General features: G+C 37.4%; 1 protein-coding gene across 2 annotated transcripts in view; it reads left to right on the top strand.

The window, feature by feature from the left end:
- Positions 1–22,573, top strand: part of LOC136857340 (testis-expressed protein 10 homolog) — a 165,194-nt gene extending 142,621 nt beyond the window's left edge. For both annotated transcript variants that reach the window (XM_068225147.1, XM_067135947.2), the window contains one exon: positions 22,276–22,573. In XM_068225147.1, the coding sequence (XP_068081248.1) occupies positions 22,276–22,487 (212 nt within the window). In that variant the 3' untranslated portion in view covers positions 22,488–22,573. The remainder of the gene's footprint in view (positions 1–22,275) is intronic.
- The last annotated feature ends 261 nt before the right edge of the window (positions 22,574–22,834 follow it).

The raw sequence follows: 22,834 nt of genomic DNA, 5'->3' as shown, positions 1-22,834 counted from the left end.
AAGATCTTGAGCCTACAGCACATGATAAACCGGGTTAGCATGCACAAAACCACGTATGTACTGTAAACCCATCATTCAACTGGGCAAAGAAGGTTTGTCAAAACTTTGTTACTCACAAACACATGATACTACATTTTCGTGTTTCTTTGGGACTCAATTGACTTTAACCTTCCAATTATAGGCAATCATACCACCAAGACTTATGCAATTATGATAATCTTTATTGGCAGCAAACCAAATCACATAATATCAATCGTTAATCAGATACCGCCTAGTCCTATTTAGTAGACCTGCAACTAATGATAACATCAACAGGACATCATGACAAGTGGACAACAGTGCAAACGGAAGATTTTAAACCACGACCTTATTAGAACATTAACTTTTCTTCACGGCAACATTTTAACATTCATAATATCATCCTCACTTCAATTTCAAATGTTTTTAACTACAATATGTAATGTCAATTTTATCAATCTACTGAAAATGATCCAATCAGGATCGAAACATGTATAGTTGTGATGAATATGAAGTTTTTGATGATGATGATGATGATGATGATGATGATGATGATGATGCTTGTTGTTTAAAGGTCACTGGTCCCTAATGGTACGAAGTGAGACGAAATGTAATGACAATTTAAAAGTTCAAAATCATCCACTGACAAGAATAAAAAACGTGTTGATGAAGAATAAATGGATAGATATGATTTAAAACAATTATTGGATCCGACCCGCAATGCCCCACCTTTCCAGAAACTATAATAAACATTAGTATTACTCACCAAAGGACCGCTTCTAAAGCACAATCCTGAATCGAGGATGCTTGTTGTCTAAAGGGGTCCAAAATCCAGGTCAACGGCCCTTCATAATGGTACTTATTGCTAGTAAAGTAAAGTTGCGGTGCTAATCAAAAGTAGCATAGACTCACGGTGTTTCACACATTATGGTACTACTCACAAGTATTGTGCGTTGCACAGGTAACGCAGACCTATGGTGTTTCTCACACAATGGCACCACTCATAGGCAACGCAAATCTATGGGTGTTCCTCACCTAGGTGTACTAATCACTGGTGTCGGTATTCCCGTGGTGTTCCTTGCATAGTGGGTACTAATCACAGGCAGCGCAGACCCACAGTGTCACTCATGTAGTGGTACTAATCACAGGCAACGCCCAGACCCGTGGTGTTTCTCATAATGGTACTAATCACGTGTACTGTAAAACCCAAACTGATTCACCCTCAATTGTATACCTAACATAGTGGTACTACTCGCAAGTGAAGGCGACCCATGGTGTTCCCCGTATGATGGTACTAATCACAAGTAGTTTCAAAGTTCTAATACAATCATCCCTTGGTCACCCCTTATGACAGGCAGCAGGTGTATTCTTCGTCTGTGTCCCCCAACCACAGGGGGTAAGTAAGTTTTTTTTAATTCACATTAACCGTAAGGTATTGAATAAGGAGGATATTGTTCAACAATAAATAATTGTTATAGTGATTTAAAGAATATTAGTATAACTCTTAACTTTACATTTATGCATAAAACAGCATATTTACAAAAACTTTATTGCAGTTTATTTTCTGAGACATTCGTGAAATATTCCCAGGTCCATTAATTCCTCTTGGTAACCATCAGTATGCACTAAAAGTACTGTATTGCATTCATGACAGTCAAATGATTAGGCTTAAATGAGTCGCCTAGTTGCAGAACCAGGTAAATGCACTTTTTTAAATGTTGGGAAAACAGCAAAAACCGTTTTAAAGCTGTTTAAAAGGGGTACGAATAAGATTATTTTTTTAAAAAACAGAGAAAAAAATAGTGGATTATAAATACCTTAGAGTGAGCAATCGTGCATTTGTACTTTATTTAAACCTAAGAATTTCATTTTTGTCCGTATTGAACTGAGAATGGATGATAGGAAAACTTAAAACGGTCCACCTTTTCAATACAAAAATGTTATAGTTTATTTATAACATGTATTTGCACTTGAAACTAGTTTCAACGCTGTTTTGCGTCATCATCAGCCAAAATGTGGGAAATAGGCCAGCATGTAGGCATTTATATTACACAAGGCGTTACATTAAACAATACACATCTTACAAGGAGATAAAAACAGGGACGAATATAGAAACAAATGAATCGTTGAGAAAGCAAAAGTTATACATATTAAAAATAACCTTAACCACACATCTTGCAGTGCGAAAGTGTTCTTCTTGAATGATTCCTGAATATAAAACACACGCGCACACATTTCTGAAGAGCCAGCCGGCAGGACAAAGTAAAGTGAAACCTTAAGAGTTCTTCTGAGAAGAGTTCATCATTCTTTCTATGTTCCGACTAACTAATGAAGTCTCCCTTGAGTTCCTGATAAACATACACAACAGGAAATTCTCCTTAACTCTCAACAATAGCTATAAAAGACCAACGGTAAATTGTATTTTAAATACTGTGCAGAGATGTGGAAGCATGATCTTGAACATGATATAACTTCTTCATTTAACCACCTTTGAAAGTCTCTCTCTATATTACATAGCTTCATTAACACACCATTCTGTAGATGCACAAAATAATCTTGTAATCTTCACAGGTCCGGTATTCAGCTCGACAAGAATATAAAATAGGTATTAAGGAATACGTTGTTTGGAGGTTGCATTTTGCGTGCATTTTGTATTCAGGAATCATTCAAGGCAAATATTTTCGCACTGCAAGTTGTGTGGTTAAGCCTATTTTTAATATGTATAACTTTTGCTTTCTCAACGATGCATGTGTTTCTACATTCGTCCCTGTTTTTATCTCCTCGTAAGATGTGTATTATTTAATGCAACACCTTGTGTAAAAAATTGGGTTATATGAAGGAGTTATATCATGTTCAAGATCATGCTTTCACGTCTCTGCACAATATTTAAAATGAAATTTTACCGTTGGTCTTTATAGCTATTGTTGAGAGTGAAGGAGAATTTCCTGTTGTGTATGTTTATCAGGAACTCAAGGGAGACTTCATTAGTTAGTCGGAACATAGAAAAAATGATGAACTCTTCTCAGAAGAACTCTTAAGGTTTCACTTTACTTTGTCCTGCCTGCTGGCTCTTCAGAAATGTGTGCGCGTGTGTTTTATATTCAGGAATCATTCAAGAAGAACACTTTCACACTGTAAGATGTGTGGTTAAGGTTATTTTTAATATGTATAACTTTTGCTTTCTCAACGATTCATTTGTTTCTATATTCGTCCCCTGTTTTTATCTCCTTGTAAGATTTGTATTGTTTAATGTAACGCCTTGTGTAATATAAATGCCTACATGCTGGCCTATTTCCCACATTTTGGCTGATGATGACGCAAAACAGCGTTGAAACTAGTTCCAAGTGCAAATACATGTTATAAATAAACTATAACATTTTTGTATTGAAAAGGTGGACCGTTTTAAGTTTTCCTATCATCCATTTGTACTTTAGTCGTATTTTGCACTTAAAATTTGCAGTTAGCTGGTTTTGCAACCGAACGACACATTTAGCAGGTTTTGCAAACTTTTGAAAGATCCAAACTAGGAATTCAAACAACCTAAAATGCTAATTGTGAGACGTGAAATAGGTGTAAAACTAACAATTATTAATAATAATAATTGCGATGATAGTCGAAGCCATATTTTTCAGAAGTAGAATTGGGAAATAAATTCACTTTGTCAATATTATCAAAATCAAAACATTGTTAAGCTTCTGCTTTATACATAAGAGTACATCACTACCACAATCACATTGTTACAGACTCTTAGTTTTAAACGACACTCCGTCGGCGTCGAGTAGTTCGAAATCTTCGTCTGTTTGATCAGCTACTGTGCTGGGCTCTGCAGTAAAGCTTTCCTGTTGAGTGAACACATCCTTAAAGAAACTTAAGGTTTCATCTTGGTCCCACTGATCTCCATAGTAGAGAGCCAAAAGTCTCTCCACGTCATCAAGTTTAGCTTGTTTCACGACTTTAACCTTTTGGAATGACGTCAGGGAGATTGTTTGTAAACGTTTTGCCTTTATTAGTAAGACTTCGACCGGCAAGCTTCAAAATTATAAAAAGGCTCTCCTTCTACAAAGCACACTTTTTTAGTCTGGCTCTTCGTAAAAATCAGCTTATTGGCCTTCTGGAACTGCAAGTGCCATGTTCCTGGGGTTTTTCAGGATGCTCTGGGCGTAAGTCTTTCAATCGTGTACTGTGCAGTCATCTCCCAAACAAACCAGGGCGGAAAATTTATTGATTTCGACGAATTTAGTAGGGTTCTCAATAACAGAAAGCTTCCGGGGTTGTCGTTCTACGTTGCCAAAAACTTGGTCTGGTGGAATAAATGAATGTCCGACGATAGGAAACCATAAAATGATTCTCTCCAATTTATTCGGAGCTTCATGCAGAAACAACCGATTAATCATGCCCATCATAGTGATATTTTTATTTTGGCCACCGCAGCAAATTCGCAATGTGATTCGGTTGGTCAGGTCTAAATTGAGAAGTTTTTGATGCACTGCGGAGGCAATCTGGTTTGAACCTTTCGGAAATTCGCTTTCAAGCCACACTTAGGGAGTAACGTTGTCTGAAGTTCTACTTCTGCGACACTCGATATTCTATAAAATAATAATCGAGAAACGGTACAATGCAGAACGCAGCAACAGTTGGCAGGTTCTGCATCCGTATGGTGCAAAGCGGGCAATCGATATACCCAACTTAGCTAGTTTTGCAACCGTTTGCCACTTGGCTGGTTCTGCATCCGAACAAGCGTGACACTTAGCTGGTTTTGCAACCGAACGTTTCTTTCTAAGCTCATTTTGAGAATGTTGTGGCTGGTTTTGCACCCTGAGTCTTTCACCAATCGCTAGAGGACGCGAAAACATATCCAATGGTGCTAAAAGTTCATTTTTCACACTTTTGTCAGCTGGTTTTGCAAATAGGCGACTCAAATAAAGTGATGGGTTTTTTTTTTTTTTTTTTTCATCGGTTGAGTGTGATGTTGCAGACCTCCTTATAGCTTGTTCATATATTATTCCCTGCGAATAGGAGGCCTAACGTCAGTTCATGACTCAACCTTTTGTCCCATTGGGCAAGATGTCAAAACCTGTTGTTAGTGTGCTGCGTAAGAAGCATGCTTATGTTCACGAGAGTCTCATGAGACATGCTTTTGTGAGAAAAGAATTGAGAAGTTCTCGCAATTTTCAATTTCCCATCCCTAGTTTCCCACACATGTCGGATGCTGCCTACCCACGCTGGGTAGAATCTGCCTTATTAAGGCTTCGCCAGGCTGGAAACAGCCTCTTGAAATTATTACTACTCGTATACTGACGAAGTGTTCAGTGCTGTACACTGTAAAGCAGTACCGGTAATATATAAAACTTCTCAACACATCAACAAGTTGTGAATATGAACTCGCAGTTGCACTCAAGATGTTTTAACATCAGAAAAATACAAATGGTATATGTTTCGGCCTCCTTCAGCCATTAATTAAAATAACAATGATCAGATAATGTACTGCCCAGGCAGTTTCAGTCGCATTGCACACTTGTTTATCTTCTAGTTCAACATTGTCTACACACAATTTTAATTGGGGCTTCATTCAAGTCATTTACATCACCAAAGTACTTATTGTTCTGTGTTGACTCCAAACGCAAACTTATTACGTATCTGTATTTTCCACCAAGTGTGCTTTTTAAAATATTTCATTAACAAGAAAATGTTGATCGGCAAGGTCAAACCCAACTTGCAGGATATCTAAAGGACCTGGAGATAGTAAAAGAATTTGTATACCTTGGGTCAGTCATCAATGATATGGGAAGCTATGAAATAGAGATCAAAAGATGGATTGTTCTAGGTCGTGCTGCACTGGTTAAACTCACTAAGATCTGGCAGAACTGGGCAATATCAAAAGCTACAAAGATGGGTTTGGTAGAATCACGAGTGTTCTCAGTCTTTTTGTACGATTGTGAGACCTGGACCGTGAATGCTAGAGGCAAAAGTCGAATTGATGCCTCTGAGATGTGGTGTTGGCAGAGAATGCTGTATATACCCTGGATGGAAACACGAACCAATGTCTCCATTCTGAATGAACTGAGCATCAAGAAACTTCTATCTTCCTGTGTGAGTGAATATTACCTCCAGTTCCTTCGCCACATTTTCTGAAAAGGAGAGAACTTGGGAAGGACCATTTTACCAGGCAAAGTTGAAGGCAGTAGACCACGAGAACAGCAAGTAGTTAGTTAGATCAGGCGAAGAAGATCACTGGTCTGTCTCTTCAAATCATGTTAAGGGAAGCTGAAAACCGCTCTGGATGGAGGCATCTTGTCAAGGCTGCAACGCAGAAATGATAGGATTATGAGGTCTCGACGCTCAGCAATGAGGAAACCAACTAATGTTGATATTGTCTCAGATTCAGATGCAGAAAAGAATTTTTCAATCTTTAACCCACCGGCTTACCTAACCGTCGAATCGACAGGATGCGCGAGCCTGTGCCCGGCGTACTTAACCGTCGAATCAACGGGGTAATGCAGCGTCCTGCTTTATCGATGGTAAAGGGAAGGTAGTACATTAAAAACTCAACAGATGGCATTACAATCATTATATCTGAAGGAAGTCTCTTCAGCTGTATTTGAAGCATGTTTAGGGGATTAACCGCATAAATTGAAGAAGCATTGAGCTGATGTCACGGGTATTCAGTGAGTAAAGATGAGCACGCGCGAGGCTATTACCAAGCGAGAAGTCGTGGATATTTTACTGAATAGTGACTGTAAAGAAGATTATAATATATCTGAAAGTTCTTCTTGTGAATCTAGTGATGTGGATACATTATCTGTGCTTAGTGAATTAGTGACAGTATTACAGTGAAGAAGCAGGTGTAAATATTACGAACGTAAATGTTCTGACGCACCTTAAGAATTACTTTCACTGTAATGTAGCACATTCCAATGAAATTATTATTTTTGAGTATTTCTGTGAAAGTTGGACAACATTTGAGCTAGTAGTTACAGTGATATTATCATTTAAGCACAGTCTTGCATGGACTTTATAAACACCAGTATTTAAATGGTAATTTAAAGGTCTGGAACTGATGTTTATAAGGTAAGCGGATATGTTAAGAAGACATACCGTAAGATAATATTCTGAAAATAAATCAAGGTGAACAATTTTCTCTCTCTCTCTCTCTCTCTTTTTTTTTATTTTACAAAAATGCTTAAAAGATTTTGTTACATCACTTGTATTTTCACCATTTTATCTTTTCATTGTTATTTTATGGCTGAAGGAGGCCTAATTGAAGGCTGAAACATGTACCATTTGTTCATAACCTTTTAATATGTACGTTATGATTTGTACTAAGGTGGACGTTCTTACTCCTTCATTTTTTCGAGGGTAATTTTATGTGATAGCTGGAGATAGAGCACACATTTTACCAGTTAGCAGACAAGTGTCATTGCAAGAACTCGCCGTGGCGCTAATACAGTTGTAAAATAAAGACCTTGTACTCAAAACATTACACTTTTTCAATCGTGTTTCTGTCCAAGATGATATTGATGGTTTTAATTTTCTCTAGAGAGGCATGATCATCATCATCATCATCATCATCATCATCATCATTCCCCTTATCTAGTTCCTGCCGGATCAGGGTATTTGTGGCACTTCTCCCTCTATTATGAAACAATGTTAGGTTTATGATCCACCCAATTAATACACATTACTTTACAAGTCAAAACTATTCAATATAAAAACATATTAAACACATTTTGAGACATGTTTTGTCTCTGTTTGAGACTGTTTCAGCCATAAAATCATGTGGTAGATTACAAAACTTATTGTTCAGAAAATGAAAAAAAAAAAAAAAAAAAAAGGAACCCATTGCCTTTTAGAACAATTAGAGATACGCTAAAGATAAAATATATACATTATTTACACAAAATTGTCCCAACTTCTTCCAAAACCTTTTATTATCTTCAACTAGCTGATGTACCCGTGCTTCGCTACGGAATTCTAAATTTTATACAGAATTCTAGATTAGGTAGTGTAAACGTTGTGAGCAAGATTGTATTAAATTGCAAACCTCTTAAAGTTGCCCTAGAAACACGACGGGCAAGTCACCAACGTCTTTTCTCATATGAAAACTGGGTTAGGGAATTTTTATTGTAATGGTAGGCCAGCTTGCCTACCGTCAGTCACAATCATGTTGGGGAGTTTTCATTATAATGGCAGACACTCACTCTCCGCCTGCCTTTATAGATTCTCAGAAAGACGCTCTTAGTGGTTTTCCCAACTGAAATGAACATGGGTCATTACAATGACGTCAGTAGGAATGGCGCGATTAAAAGCAATGCCTTCATATGAAATACTCGATCAAATGAAAAACCACGCATTTTCTCACTTTTAACGAGCAGTACTATGCTGCCGAACTAACAGTCCAAAGCTACAGAGCTGGAATGACCAAGACGCAGACATTCGTGATCCGTGAACAATCTTCGTCCTTTTTTCGGCGGGGGGAGGGGGGTTTCAAATAGTGGATAGTCCCAGGGCAAAAACTATGCCCGTTTACTTATCTGTTTCCTGGGAGTACCCGATGAGTCGGAAAATCTCAATTCACTACACTGGCGGGGGAAAGAACTGTCTGACGTGGAGGCAATTTTTCCTCCAAGCCAGAGAAGAAACCACATCTTTGCTGCTAATTTGGAATAAAATTAATGTAGATTTAATGAAAGTGAAGAGGAAGAAGCTTTTCCTAAGAAACGGCTCTTTTCAGGGTTGAATTTTGAGTTATTTAGTGAATTGTGGTACTATAATTTGGAATAGGGTTAAATTGTAATTCCAGACCAGTTCATACTACGACTCCTACCACTACTAACTGAGCCTCTAACTTAAGTGCGCATACTGCTCATTCAAAACAACGCGTCAGATTAGGTATCGATTAGCTGGCATAAGCTACTATGATGAACCAGTGTGTTACGTACCAGCAGTATCAGAAAATGTATGAACCAGAGGATTGGCATGCTAAAGAAGAAAGTAATCTAACTCCTCAGCTATTTCCCGCCAATATTCAGTTAGGCTGTTATACTCGGTACGCAGCAGTAATCCCATCTATCGGAGTTGAATGTCAGCATAAGAGGCAAAGAACATTACAACAAACAACGATCAGTGTAATGTTATTGTTGATCTATGTTACGCGAATTCGATATTGTAGGCCTTCACATTATTGTCTTCCGGTTCTGAAATACCACTCTTATCATAGTTGGTATGGTAAAACTGAATAAAGCATAAATGATCGGAAATTATATTCTCTATAACTTTTGTTATGTAGTACTTTTCCATAGGACCAAGAACATAGGTATTTAAAAATTAAATTTTAGGTGCCTTCCCCTAAATTACTATTTCACCCAGGGTGAATAACACTGTTTATAGCTTAAACTGTAGTTTCTTATTCCCCGACTCTATATACCGATTTTCATTAAATTGTGTTTACCCATTTTGTCGGGGCTCGGCGTTGATATGGACTTCGCAACAAAAATCCAAATTCATGAATATCTGTGTTATCATAGCCGGTGCGGTAAAAATGCATAAGACGTAAATGATCAGAAATTTAATTCTATATAACTTTAGTTATGTAGTATTTATCGATATGACCACTAATAATAAAAATATTTGAGAATTGAATTTTAGACCCTCCCCTTAACTACCATTTCACTCAGCATGAATAAAATAATTTATAGCCTAGATTGTAGCGGCTCACCCCCCAACTCTACATACCGATTTTTATTAAATTCTCTTCAGCCATTTTCTCGTGATGCGTGTATATACAGACAGATAGACAGACAGACAGAAATTACGGAAAAGTAAAAACTGCATTTTCTTGTTACTATGGACATGATCGATACAGAAATACCATTCTTTTCAAATTCTGAGGAATGTACAGACAAAACTCTTATTTTATATATATAGATGTTAAAATTAGAAATATAACTTGAAATATATCATGCCAGCCATAACGTCTTGTAACGGAATACAATGTTCATTGTTGATGTCTAGTAATTTAAAACGGAAGTTCTTTATGAACTGTTGAGAAAACAATGAAGACAAAATATATACATTTAATAAAGTAGTTTAACATTTCTTGTAAACAATCTTTCTTCAATGTTAAATTTGAACGACTTTACTTGACAATGTATAATGTAACTATTTAAAATAGTTTATTTGAATCCGCCTTGATCAATACACTCATTAAATGAAAGATAAACTATTTATTAAACCAAACATGTTTTGGGAAATCTCAACCATTCCCTTCCTCATTGGTCAGATCAAAGAACAAAACATTATCACACAATCTTTTGTTTTACAATTTAAAGAAGTATTGTCCCAATACACTATATCAAAGAGTGAAAAAGAAATATTATAAAAATGATCAATACTTAAATTTTTGGTTGAACTGAATGAGAATACTACTATATAAATTTAGGATCTTCAAGTTTTCCTTCTTTTCTTCTTTTTTGCTCCTTAATTGATCATATGCTAGTCTATACAGTGGGTTATCTTCTGCACTGCTCTCATTTAAACTTGATTCAATTTATTTATTTATTTTTTTGGTGTAAGGTAAATTTCTAAATTGTCCAAAACATTCATTAATTTTCCCTTTTTGGCCGAATGTAATAATTTTATGTCATTGGAAATGTCTGTAAATTTATTATTCATTTCAATCATAGGTTATCCCATTGCCGAACATCTTTTATGTTTAACTGCATTAACATGTTCTTTGTACCTTATAGCCAAACTTCTACCAGACTGTCGTATGTATCCTTGTTTACATGTTTGCCATGTTAATTTGTAAATTGCTGTATTTATTAAATATACATTTATTCTCTATCTTTTTTTAATTGAAAATTATCTTATTAGAATTATTATCTGTTTTATATGTGACATTGATATTCTTTTTCCTGAACATTTTAGCCAGTTGATAAGAATGCTTATTTCGAAAAGTTAGAACTGCAATTTTTTTTTCTCTTTTCGCTCTTTAATTAAAGTTGTTTTTGGTTCATTTTTCACTTTATTTATCATTCTATTAATAAATATTTTGGAATATCCGTTGCCATGAGCGATTTGATGGATTATATTTATCTCTCTATTATGATTCTTCTTAGACAGGTATGTTCATAGCTCTATTAATTAAACTGTAAAATGTTGCCTTTTTATGTTGATCTGGATGATTGGAGTCATTTCTTATAATAGTATCTGTTTGAGTAGCTTTTCTGAAAATTTGAAAATCAAAATGACCAGAATTTCTAGTAACTGTTAAATCTAAATAATTTAAAGTCATTTTCAGATTCCATCGTAAAATGCAATTGTTTATCCAGAGTATTTAAATACTCTAATATACCATCAGGTTTAACCTTTTGTTCATCGATAATAACAAATATATCATCGACGTATCTCAACCATGTAATCAATCCCTCTATTTTATACACTATTTTATTATATTCGATGTAATCCATGAATATGTTAGATAAAATACCTGAAGCCAGCGAACCCATTGCTAGGCCTTTAGACTGTTTGTAAATTTTGTTGTCAAAAACGAAATAGTTATTTTCCAAAGTAAATTCTAGTAATGTTAAAAATTCTTCAATTTTCACCTTACTTAATTTGCTGTGTTGCATTAAATTCTCTCTTACAATTTTTATAGTATCTACGATAGGAATGTTGGAGTACATATCTTTGATATCCAAACTATGTATCGTGTAGTAGTCTGTTAGCTCAATGTTTTTAATTCTGTTACAAAAGTCAATCTCTAAAGACATACTTTTTCTTAAAAAAATGTTTATCTCATAAACTGGTGCCTAAACATTTGATATCCTTGCAAAAAAGAGGAAGGTTACATCCTAACGAGATAAGAACACAGAATAAGGTTAATCAAGTATGGCTCAGGAATGAAATTAAGTTTCTATTCCTTAAAAAATCCAGACTTAATAATGAATTATATGAGTTACATCTAATGATAGCCAAAACAACATCAAAAATAGAGTGGGACTGGTTACAGAAGAACATAGAAAATTCAATGTATAATATTTTGAGCAAGAAACGAGTGATATTAGATAAGAAGTTCTAAACTTTACTTCATAATAAAGTAAAACACTTTAATAGTAATAAGAAGGCAAATATTCTGAGTGGTAATGAACACAAGTTCTTTGAACCTGTCAGAAATCTAACACAAGTTGAATTTGATAGTAATGAAATGAACATTTTAAGTAAAGGGCCTCAATTGGGAAAAGGAGAATTATAATAATAGGAAAGAGTTTGTTAAATTAATAGCTGAAACTGAAGTAGCCATAGCTAACCTACCAGTTGATGAACAAATTCCTCTTAGATACAAAGTTAGTAGAACATTATCCAATATGATGGAACATACGGTAGAGAACCATAAGGAGTTGAACAAGAATATCAAATTATTAAAGAATAAGATAGATAATAATAATATTGTTGTGACAAAAGCTGATAAAGGTAATACTATTGTTCTGATAGGAAGACAGATTATATTGAAAAAAGAATTTTCTAACTAGAAATAATTTTGAAATGATAAAAAAAGATCCCACGTCTTCTATGCAGAAAAAACTTAAACAAATTCTCAATAACATAACTTTTTTATTAGACTCCAAAGACACTGTTTAATTAACATGAACCCAGAAATACCTACTTTAAGGGCACTACCGAAAATTCATAAACAAGAAATTCCTATTAGACCAATAGTTAATTTTAGAAATAGTCCAGTATATAAGACGGCCAAATTCATACAAATATTTTTACAAGAACACTAAGTTTTATAACCAGATGGCTTCAGGTATTTTATCTAACATATTCATGGATAATATTGAATATAATAAAATAGTGTATAAAATAGAGGGATTGATTACATGGTTGATACGTCGATGATATATTTGTTATTATCGATGAACAAAAGGTTAAACCTGATGGTATATTAGAGTATTTAAATACTTTGGATAAACAATTGCATTTTACGATGGAATCTGAAAATGATAGGACTTTAAATTATTTAGATTTAACAGTTACTAGAAATTCTGGTCATTTTGATTTTCAAATTTTCAGAAAAGCTACTTCCAAAGATTCCAAAATATTTATTAATAGAATGATAAATAAAGTGAAAAATGAACCAAAAACAACTTTAATTAAAGAGCGAAAAGAGAAAAAGAAATTTGCAGTTCTAACTTTTTGAAATAAGCATTCTTATCAACTGGCTAAAATGTATATTTAATAAATCAGGAATTCACAATTTTTAAAATTTTTTTTTTTTTTGCTAGTTGCTTAATGTCGCACCGACACAGAAGATATGTCTTATGACGACGATGGGACAGGGAATGGCTAGGAGTGGGAAGGAAGCGGACGTGGCCTTAATTAAGGTACAGCCCCAGCATTTGCCTGGTGTGAAAATGGGAAACCACGGAAAACCATTTTCAGGCTGCCGATAGTGGGGTTTGAACCTACTATCTCCCGAATACTGGCCGCACTTAAGCGACTGCAGCTATCGAGCTCGGTAATTTACAAATGAACATGCCAAACATGTAAACAAGGATACATAGGATAGTCTGGTAGAAGTTTGGCTATAAGGTACAAAGAACATGTTAATGCAGTTAAACATAAAAGATATTCGGCAATGGGATAACCTATGATTGAAATGAATAATAAATTTACAGACATTTCCAATGACATGAAATTATTATATTCGGCTAAAAAGGGAAAATTAATGAATGTTTTGGAAAATTTAGAAATTTACCTTATACAAAAAATAATTTTGAATCAAGTTTAAATGAGAGAAGTGCAGAAGATAACCCACTGTATAGACTAGCATATGATCATTTAAGGAGCAAAAAGAAGAAAAGAAGGAAAACTTGAAGATCCTAAATTTATATAGTAGTATTCTCATTCAGTTCAACCAAAATTTTATGTATTGATCATTTTTATAATATTTCTTTTTTACTCTTTGATATGGTGTATTGGGACAATACTTCTTTAAATTGTAAAACAAAAGATTATGTGATAGTGTTTTGTTCTTTGATCTGACCACTGAGGAAGGGAATGGTTGAGATTTCCCGAAACATGTTTGGTTTAATAAATAGTTTATCTTTCATTTAATGAGTGTATTGATCAAGGCGGATTCAAATAAACTATTTTAAATAATTACATTATACATTCAGACTAGTCAATACGGACCAAACACAATATTAACCTATCATGGTTAAGTTTATTACTTGACAATGTTACAAGCAGTGTTGGTATCTGGTAGTTTCAGTGCTGACAGGGAGTTTGAAATTCTGACCTCGGAATAGGATCAAATCCACATCAGAACATTTAAAAACTTTTAACTTGTATGGAAATTTATTTAATCTTTCCTCTCATTCTTCTTTCTAATACCCTTTCCAGTATTTTAACTACCTGCGATATAAGTGTGATTCCTCTATAGTTACTACAAACTTTCTTGCCTGTTTTCTTAAACACTGATAGTATCCCTTTTTTCCAGCCCTCTGGTACACATTTGTATTTCCACATACACATTAGTAGTCAGTATAACCACTGCATACCAACAGGTCCAGCAGCCTTTTAACATTTCCAATCTGATTTCATCCATACCTGTTGCTTTTCCCATCTTCATCTTTTAGACCGCTAACTCCACCTCCAGCATTGTTACATCATCCTCTGTTGCTGAGTTCTCGCACTGTATTGCTTGTCTTCCCTGTACAGTTGTTCTCATTCAGTAGCTTATCAAAATACTCCTTCCATCTTCTCTTTATCTGTTTTGAGTGTGCTAACAATTCCCCAACTTCTTTTTCACTAGGTTTGTGATAACTCTTTCTGTCCTCTTATTGTAAGTCCATACAGCATCCTTTTACTGCCACTTACATCCACATCCATTTTTTTGTGTAAATTCTTCCCAACTCCTCTTTTCTTCTGACACCTTCTTACAATTCCGTTTGCTGTTGAGATAATTCATGTTGCTTTCTTCTGTTTGCTCTCGGTTCCATTCTCAGCAGGCTGTCTTCTTTCTCCACTTTCCTCAGTTCCTCATTCCACCACGGTGTCTCCTTTTCTCTCACTCTTGTAGATGTCCTGCCACAAGCACTCTCTGCTGCGGTAACAAATGCCCTTTTAAAATTGGCCTACTCCTCTTCTACATCTTCCACTTCAATAACTGGGATTTGTTGCTTCAGTCTCTCCTGAAAATCTTCCTGAACATTTTAGTCTTTCAATTTCCATACTTTTATTTGCTTTCTCGTATCTCTTTTAGTTTTTCCTTTTTTTCCCCAACCATATTTTTTCCACCACAACTCTATGGTCCACATCAAATGCTTCTCCTGGTAAAGCTGTCACATTCATCAACTTCCTGTGATTTGCCCTTTCCACCAAAAAGTAGTCAATTACTGATTTTGTTCTTCCGTCACCCCACCCACATCACGTAAATTTCCTGCTATTTTTCTTTCGAAACCATATATTCCCCACTGTAAGTCCATTCCTTTCACAGAAGTCCACTAGTTCCTCTCCTTCACAATCCTTTTTCCCATATCCATATGGTCCAGTGACTTCTTCCTTCCCTTATCTCTCGTTTCCGACCTGTGCATTCATATCTCCCATAATAACCACTTCCACGCCTGAAATTTCTCTTTCGACTTTCTCCAAGAATTCTTCAATTTCTTCTTTCCTGTTTCCCGTCTGATGTGCATACACTTATATGAAGTCAATCACTTCATTCTTCATCTTCAGTCTAATCTTCATTATTCTGTCACTCACATTTTCTACCACTTCAACATACTCCTCCAATTGCTTCAAAAATGATAAGTCACACTCCGTTTATTGCCTCTTGGCCATCACTCCAGTATAATGTGTATCCTTTCCTCAATTTCTGCCTTCCATTACACTTCACTCAGCCCCATCATCTCCACCTCCTTCTCCATGAAATCTACTACTTCCTCTGCCTTTCCTGTCAGAGTCATAAGATTTACTATTCCTATCTTAATGCTGGTTACCGCTCGCCCATTTCTCTTCGTACCCTGAGAACTGCACGTCTCCTTCAGCAGGGAACGCCCTAACCTTTTCCGAGGTTGATTTACTAGTACCATATCATATATAGGCTATTATTACGATGGGGTCATCGCTCACAAATTTTATTCCTACTGCCAGATGTTATTCTAGGCCGCTACACTGGAGTACAGACTCCTTCTGTAGCCGCTCCTCTGGAGTACAGGCCCTACAAGTTTCCCTCTTCCGCCAATAATGCCATACCGAAGTCCACCTTCTCCGCTACTGATGTTGTTGGGGTCTTCACCCATACCCTGGGCTTGGGCGCTCCATATTTGTGACACCTGGAGAGAGGGTGCCTCAGTATTTTAAAGCCTCCAAGAACTGGGCTGCCTGTTGGTCTGCAGGTTTTTTTTTTTTTTTTTTTTTTTTTTTTTTTTTTTTTTTTTTTTTTTTTGCCAGTGACTTTATGTCGCACCGACAAAGATAGGTCTTATGGAAACTAATTGGGTATTTCAACGAGCCTTACTGAATTGTAGGGTCCCCCATGCCAACCGGGGACGCGCCCTCTAGGGGTTAACATGCTCCCCCGAGGGTCTTTATAATAAATATACATAGTCTTACCATAAATACTGTCCCAAACATTTAAGTAAATTGACACAAAATGGTTAGAGATATTTTAATATCCTAATAACAGGTGTTACATAGATGCATTATGAACATAGATGCATTATTCAAAATGGCCACCATTTGCACGCACACAGGCCTTAAATCTTTGTGGCCACTCATCAATGGCATTATGCAACACATCAACTGGAAATTCTGCAACTGCCTTCCAAAGAGACTGCTTTAAGCTTTCAGTATTGGAATGTCTTTTCTTGCAAGCCATCTCCTGAAGCTTGGACCACAATTTGTAGTCCAAAGGGTTTTAATCTGGACTTGGAGACGGCCAATCTGAAGTGGAAATGAAATCAGGAACATTTGCTTCTAACCACTGCTGGGTTGCCCGTGCCTTGTGCGCTGGGGTTGAGTCCTGCTGGAAGCTCCAGTTCTGTCCATGGAAGAGGGTGTTGTTGAGATTCTTGACCAGTCCCTCAAGCACTGTCTCCTGGTACACTTTAGCTGAAGTTTTGACTCCCTTTTCACAGAAATGGAGCTCCGTTGTGCCCTCGAAGCTCACCCCACCACACCATAACTGATGAGGGATGATGACCCCTCTGGATCATTGGAGCCTTTTCACCAGCTTCTCTAGAGGAATGAGCATATACCCTGTTGTTTTGGACGTTGAAAGTCTCCTCAACACTGAAAATCTTTTCATCCGTAAACAGGATTCGACGATGACCATTAGCCGCGTAACGCTTAAGTAAGCGCTTTGATTTTAGAAGCCTCTGGCGCTTCAGTTCATTTGTCAGGAGATGTCCTTTGTGTCGTTTGTAAGCATGGAGTCCCAGGTCAATGCTTAACGTGCGAGACAAACATTTTTGATATCTGTAGCTCACGAGCCATCACGACTGTCTCCTTACCGGATTTCATCACACACGAGCCACCACTGCTTTATCAGTTCTGGTGTTCGTACTGTGCGTGGTCTTCCTTGCCGTGGGCGATCTCTCACAGTTCCAACCTCAACAAATCGATTTATAGTGCGGTAAACAAATTTCTTACTAATTTTCAGCTTCTGGAGGGTTTTGAAAATCTCCCCTGGTGATTGCCCTACCTTGCTATCATGGCCACACGATTCTCATACTCCCCCCATTCCACCTTGAAAACTTCAAACTGACAACTGTACACTTCTGAAGCTCAACCAACAATAACTCACGCCTCATGATACCGGTTTTGTAGCCGCTCCCTCGTTCGGGCGGAAGTACAGCCACCCTCAAAAGTTGGGACAGTATTTATGGTAAGACTGGGTAATAAAATATATTGCTTTCTTCACTGATCCTATTTGAAAGGATCTGGAGGTCTTATACATCCTGCAGTGTGTTTCATGACATAAAAACCCTGCTGCCACGCTGCTACGTCAGAGTGACAGGTACGGTAAGAGAAGAAGATTTCGACTGTTGTCACATTCACTATTTTGCTGTTCTCTCTAGTGGCTCCTTATACACGCTCTAAAGGTCTGCACACACCAACGCAGGAAGTAGGAGCAAAACCTACAATCCCACGGTCGTTGCAGAGTTCGTCTTTCTGCACACACCAATGCGAGACGTGGGAGCGAAACCTACAATACCGCGGTCGCTGCAAAGTTTGTCCAATACATTATGTCCGTCATGGTTATCTGTTAGAGGAAATTCGTGATGGTTTCCTCACGTTCTGTTGCTTCCAGGAGTGAATGTAGCAGGCGGTGCCGATACCTTCTTTTTAGACATTCCAAAACGGCCTGATCCATAGGTTGTATCAAACTTGTTATGTTAGGGGGTAAAAATAAAGCACGAATTCCGTCACATACTAGTTTATGTTCATCTGGATGTGGCCCTGCATTGACCAGCAATAAAACTGCTTTAATAGGCAGACTTGGTCTCAGTAGAGGGGATCTACAGTACGATGACATGGCGGAAATACGTTGAGAATGAAATGCTGTGGAAAAATAATTTTAAATTTACAAAAATAAAATTTCAAATAACGCTAGGATTTGCCGAGACTCCACTTCACCCTATGTATTTTTCTTTCAGATTTCTGGCTACTGGAGATTCCTATTCTACAATTAGTCACAGTTTCCAGGTCAGATTCACAACAGTTGGTGCTATTGTGCGAGATGTTTGCCAAGCTATTTTTGACAGAATGCAATGAATATACATGCCAGAACCATCTACCGAAACATGGATAGAATCATCTCAAGGATATTACAGAATGTGGCAATTCCCGAACTGTATTTGGTAGTATCGATGGGAAGCACATTACTATAAAATGTCCAAGGAATAGTGGATCAAATTGTTTTTGTTACCTGAAGAAATTCTCTACTGTACTTTTATCAATTGTTGGTCCAGATGACAAGTTCCTATGAATGGATATCGAAGGGTACAGAAAAAACAGTGACGGTGGTATTTTCCAGAACTCTGTAATGGGAGAACGGTTAGAAGCAGGGGCTCTTGGTGTTCCGAAAGACAAAAATCTTCCTGGACAGAACGTGCCTGCACCTTATGTCATAAGCGGCGACGAAGTGTTTCCTCTGAAAACTTACTTAATGAGACAGTTTCCATACAGGCAAGCAAAAGGAGACAAGCGCAAAGAAAATTTCAACCATCGACTGTGTAGAGCAAGAAGGGTCGTAGAAAATGCCTCCGGCATATTAGCACAGAAATGGAGAATTTATTACAGACCCATGGAAGTCCATGCGGACACAGCTAAGCTAATCATTAGAACAACGTGCATTCTGCACAATTTCCTGAGAGAAAATTCAGCATATTACAAAGATTTAGATCCACTGAAATCAGGACTTGGGAGCCTTTGAAAACGTTGACAATGTTGCATGACGAGCACCTGCTGTAGCCTTCGCCGATCGTGAGAAATTGTGGAATTCTTTGGCATGCATAACAACAGTATATAGATAGTTTTAGTATACATCTTACATGTATCTGGAAGTGTAAGAACAGAGAAATGTGTGAAAAAAAAGTCACAAACAAACAGTGATAATTAAAGAATTGATACCAGGTATACGCAGTTCTTTTCCTATTTCATCCCACAACATATCTTTCTTGCTTACATTCTTGTAATCTTCATTACTCATGTCGTAAAACATTGTATGTTTCGCAACACACTCTATCAACAGTTCAGTCGCTATTGCTTCTGTCACAGTGAATGCGAGACGCGGGAAAACTCTGCATGTTGCGAAGTGAAAATGGTTCGCAGCAATCCCGCCATGTAGGCAGGAGAGCGATGCACAGGTGTGAATGGATCCATATCCCGCTGTATTCATAATAGTTCGCGACGGGATCGTTACCACTCCCGCGTTGGTGTGTGCAGACCTTAACACTATGACGATAACTTAAGGCCTGAACAGAAGTAGAAAGTAGGGAATCGACAATGTTGATTTGTGGGTTTTGGCTTGCGGTTTCTTCGCTCATTAGTGTGGCAAGCCTGGCAGATTTATGGCTTCTTGTCTGCCAGGTTTTCTTGTTGTGGAACGACAAATATCTGCAAAGCAACTAGTGTCATCGATCTTGATTACTTCATCCAGGTTGATGATTCTAGTTTAATTCTAGTTCATTAACATATATATAAATCCACAGCCTGTTTCCAGTCATTAGACCGGGTGAGGAATGGAATGAATGAAGTAGTGATGGGCAACGCTCTCGCTTGGGACTCTCGAGACTGATGTCATAGATCTTGAGAATCTCGAGACCGATCCTCCTGTAGTGCAAGCTGTGCTATGTATCAGTAACTAAGACTGTAAACTTGATAGTATATCATTGGCAGTTATTGCATGAAATAATGTTCTCATATGAAAACGTGTGAGCCAATACATTTTGTCAAAAGCCTGGAAAAATACTGCATTCAACTATGAACCCCTTAATACCATTAACGAACGTGAAAACAGAATGTCAGTATCTTTAACTGTTCACAACTTATTTGGGGTGGGCATCTTAACTGAATAACCCTGCAAAATTTGTGAATAACTGTAGATAGGATGTACACCTACTTGGATACTAGGGGCGTGCATTATTCGAACTTGAGACAGGGAAGATATGCTTTGCTACATATGCAGCCTCCATTACACATGAGTGGAACGTGTAATCTAAAATGCCCGACTTTGCTCTAATTCATTCAGCAGGGGTGATGGGCAACGCTCGCAGCACACAGAAGAATCGTCTCGAGAGTGTTGCCCATTACCCCTGTCTAAAAATTGGAGCAACTCGGGCATTTTAGATTACATGTTCCACTCATGTGCAATGGTGGTTGCATATGCAGCCATGCACACCCTGCCCCGTCCCAAGTTCGAATAATGTGCGCCTCTGGTATCCAGGTTGGTGTACATCTTATCTGCAGTTATTCACAAATTATAGAGGGTTATTCAGCTAAGATGTCCACCTCAAATAAGTCGTGAATAGTTTGAGATATTGACATTCTGTTTTCACTTTCGTTAATGGTATTAAGGGGGCCATTGCTGAACATGTAGTACATTTCCAGCCTTTGACAAAATTTATCGCCTCGCACGTTTTCATATGAAAACGTTATTTCACGCAATAACTACTTATGGTATACTATTAAGTTTACACTCGTAGTTACTGGGATGTGGCACAGATTGCAACACAGGAGAATTGGTCTCGACATTATCGAGCGAGAGCGTTGCCCATCACTACTGTAAGGAATTATTTCCCATGTCACCAAAATATCGGTAAACACAAGCAGTGTTCATATGTTATTGAATGTGGGGTCTGATAACGATGTACACCTACCTGTCGAAAGAATTGGAGCAAACTGAAGCATTTTAGATTACACATTCCATCCGTGCGTAATGGTGGTTGCATATGCAGCAAGGCGCATCGTGCCTCTCTCGAGTTCGAATAATGCACGCCTCTAGTATCCAGGTACGTGTACCACAGTACCCGTCAGGTTCTGTACTTAAACCACTTGTTTGTATACCTACCAGCAGGCCAGAATGGGTATCCTTTATAATTATGTTATACTGCTTCAAAATAGACCTCGGTAGAAACGAACGCCCTAGTCCCTTGTTGACACGTATTTACGAAATAGAGAAGGTCCGTGGTTGGCTATTTACATACTCACCACAGACAACATTCAACTCCGACTACCTGTAGGCTTACAACACGCTGCTCGCCGCGCAATTCGGGGACAACGCTCTCGAGATTTCTCAAAATTTCTCGCGAAAAATAGTTCCTGCGCTAGTCTCGAGAAATCTCGAGACCTCGTCTGAGACTGCTCATCACTAAAATGAAGTCCCCATCTGGCGGCAAGGATAGGAATTCTGCCGGTTGCTGAAACTTGTCATACTCCACTTGGGCAATGATTAATGACCGACAAATGAAATGATATTGTAATGTGTTTCTGGAATGAAAGACGACACTGAATACATGGGGAAAATCCTGTCCCACCTCCGCTTTGCCCAGCACAAATCTCACATGAAGTGGCGGGGATTTGAACCACGAAACCCGGTGGTGGGAGGCTGCCTGAACGTTTGTAACATAATATTGCCCTATTTATATTACAAACTACTCCAGTTTCTGAATCTGTCCCTCCATATAAATGTAATGTTGCATTCTTGTGTTTATCTCTGTCATTGACATTTTTATGTCTTCTTTCCAGCTAACCTGAATAACATCAGAATCACTGGTTCAACAAACCCACTTGAAGGGCAGAAACTGATCGTCAATATTCTTTTTTGGGCATCAATGCAGAATGCTGTATGTTATCAGTTGTTAAAACAAATTGTTGAGAAAGGGCAGTGGGCCAAAGAACTGTCACAGCATGTACAGAACAATAAGGCCCTGGGAGAATGCCTTTTCAGCTGTACATGAACTGTTATCTTGCAGGGTGAAAGTTGTTTATAATTCTTAGTGCTCACTGTTTGGTGTATTAATAAAAGACAATAAGAAAGTAACAATTGTTTAGTGTTCATGCCTCTTGTCTCATGGGTAATTTACTTTAATGGTTTCCAACTCATTAAATATCTGGAATCCATTTTACTTTCACTCCCTTACAACAAAACTAAGCTGAAAATAGGGTGATGTAATGTTAGTTTGGTCAAAAAACATCCCATGTACAGATCTCCTATAACAGTACAATAGCAAGAAAACTCTTACAGACAAGGACAGTCTCCACATGTTTATATACAACTCGCATCATCCCAGCTTACTGTAGCCGT

This window comes from Anabrus simplex, chromosome 1 (genome assembly GCF_040414725.1).
Source record: "Anabrus simplex isolate iqAnaSimp1 chromosome 1, ASM4041472v1, whole genome shotgun sequence".
NCBI lineage: Eukaryota > Metazoa > Arthropoda > Insecta > Orthoptera > Tettigoniidae > Anabrus > Anabrus simplex.
Note: the sequence above shows the minus strand (reverse complement) of the source record. Positions and strands in the feature narration are given on the sequence as shown.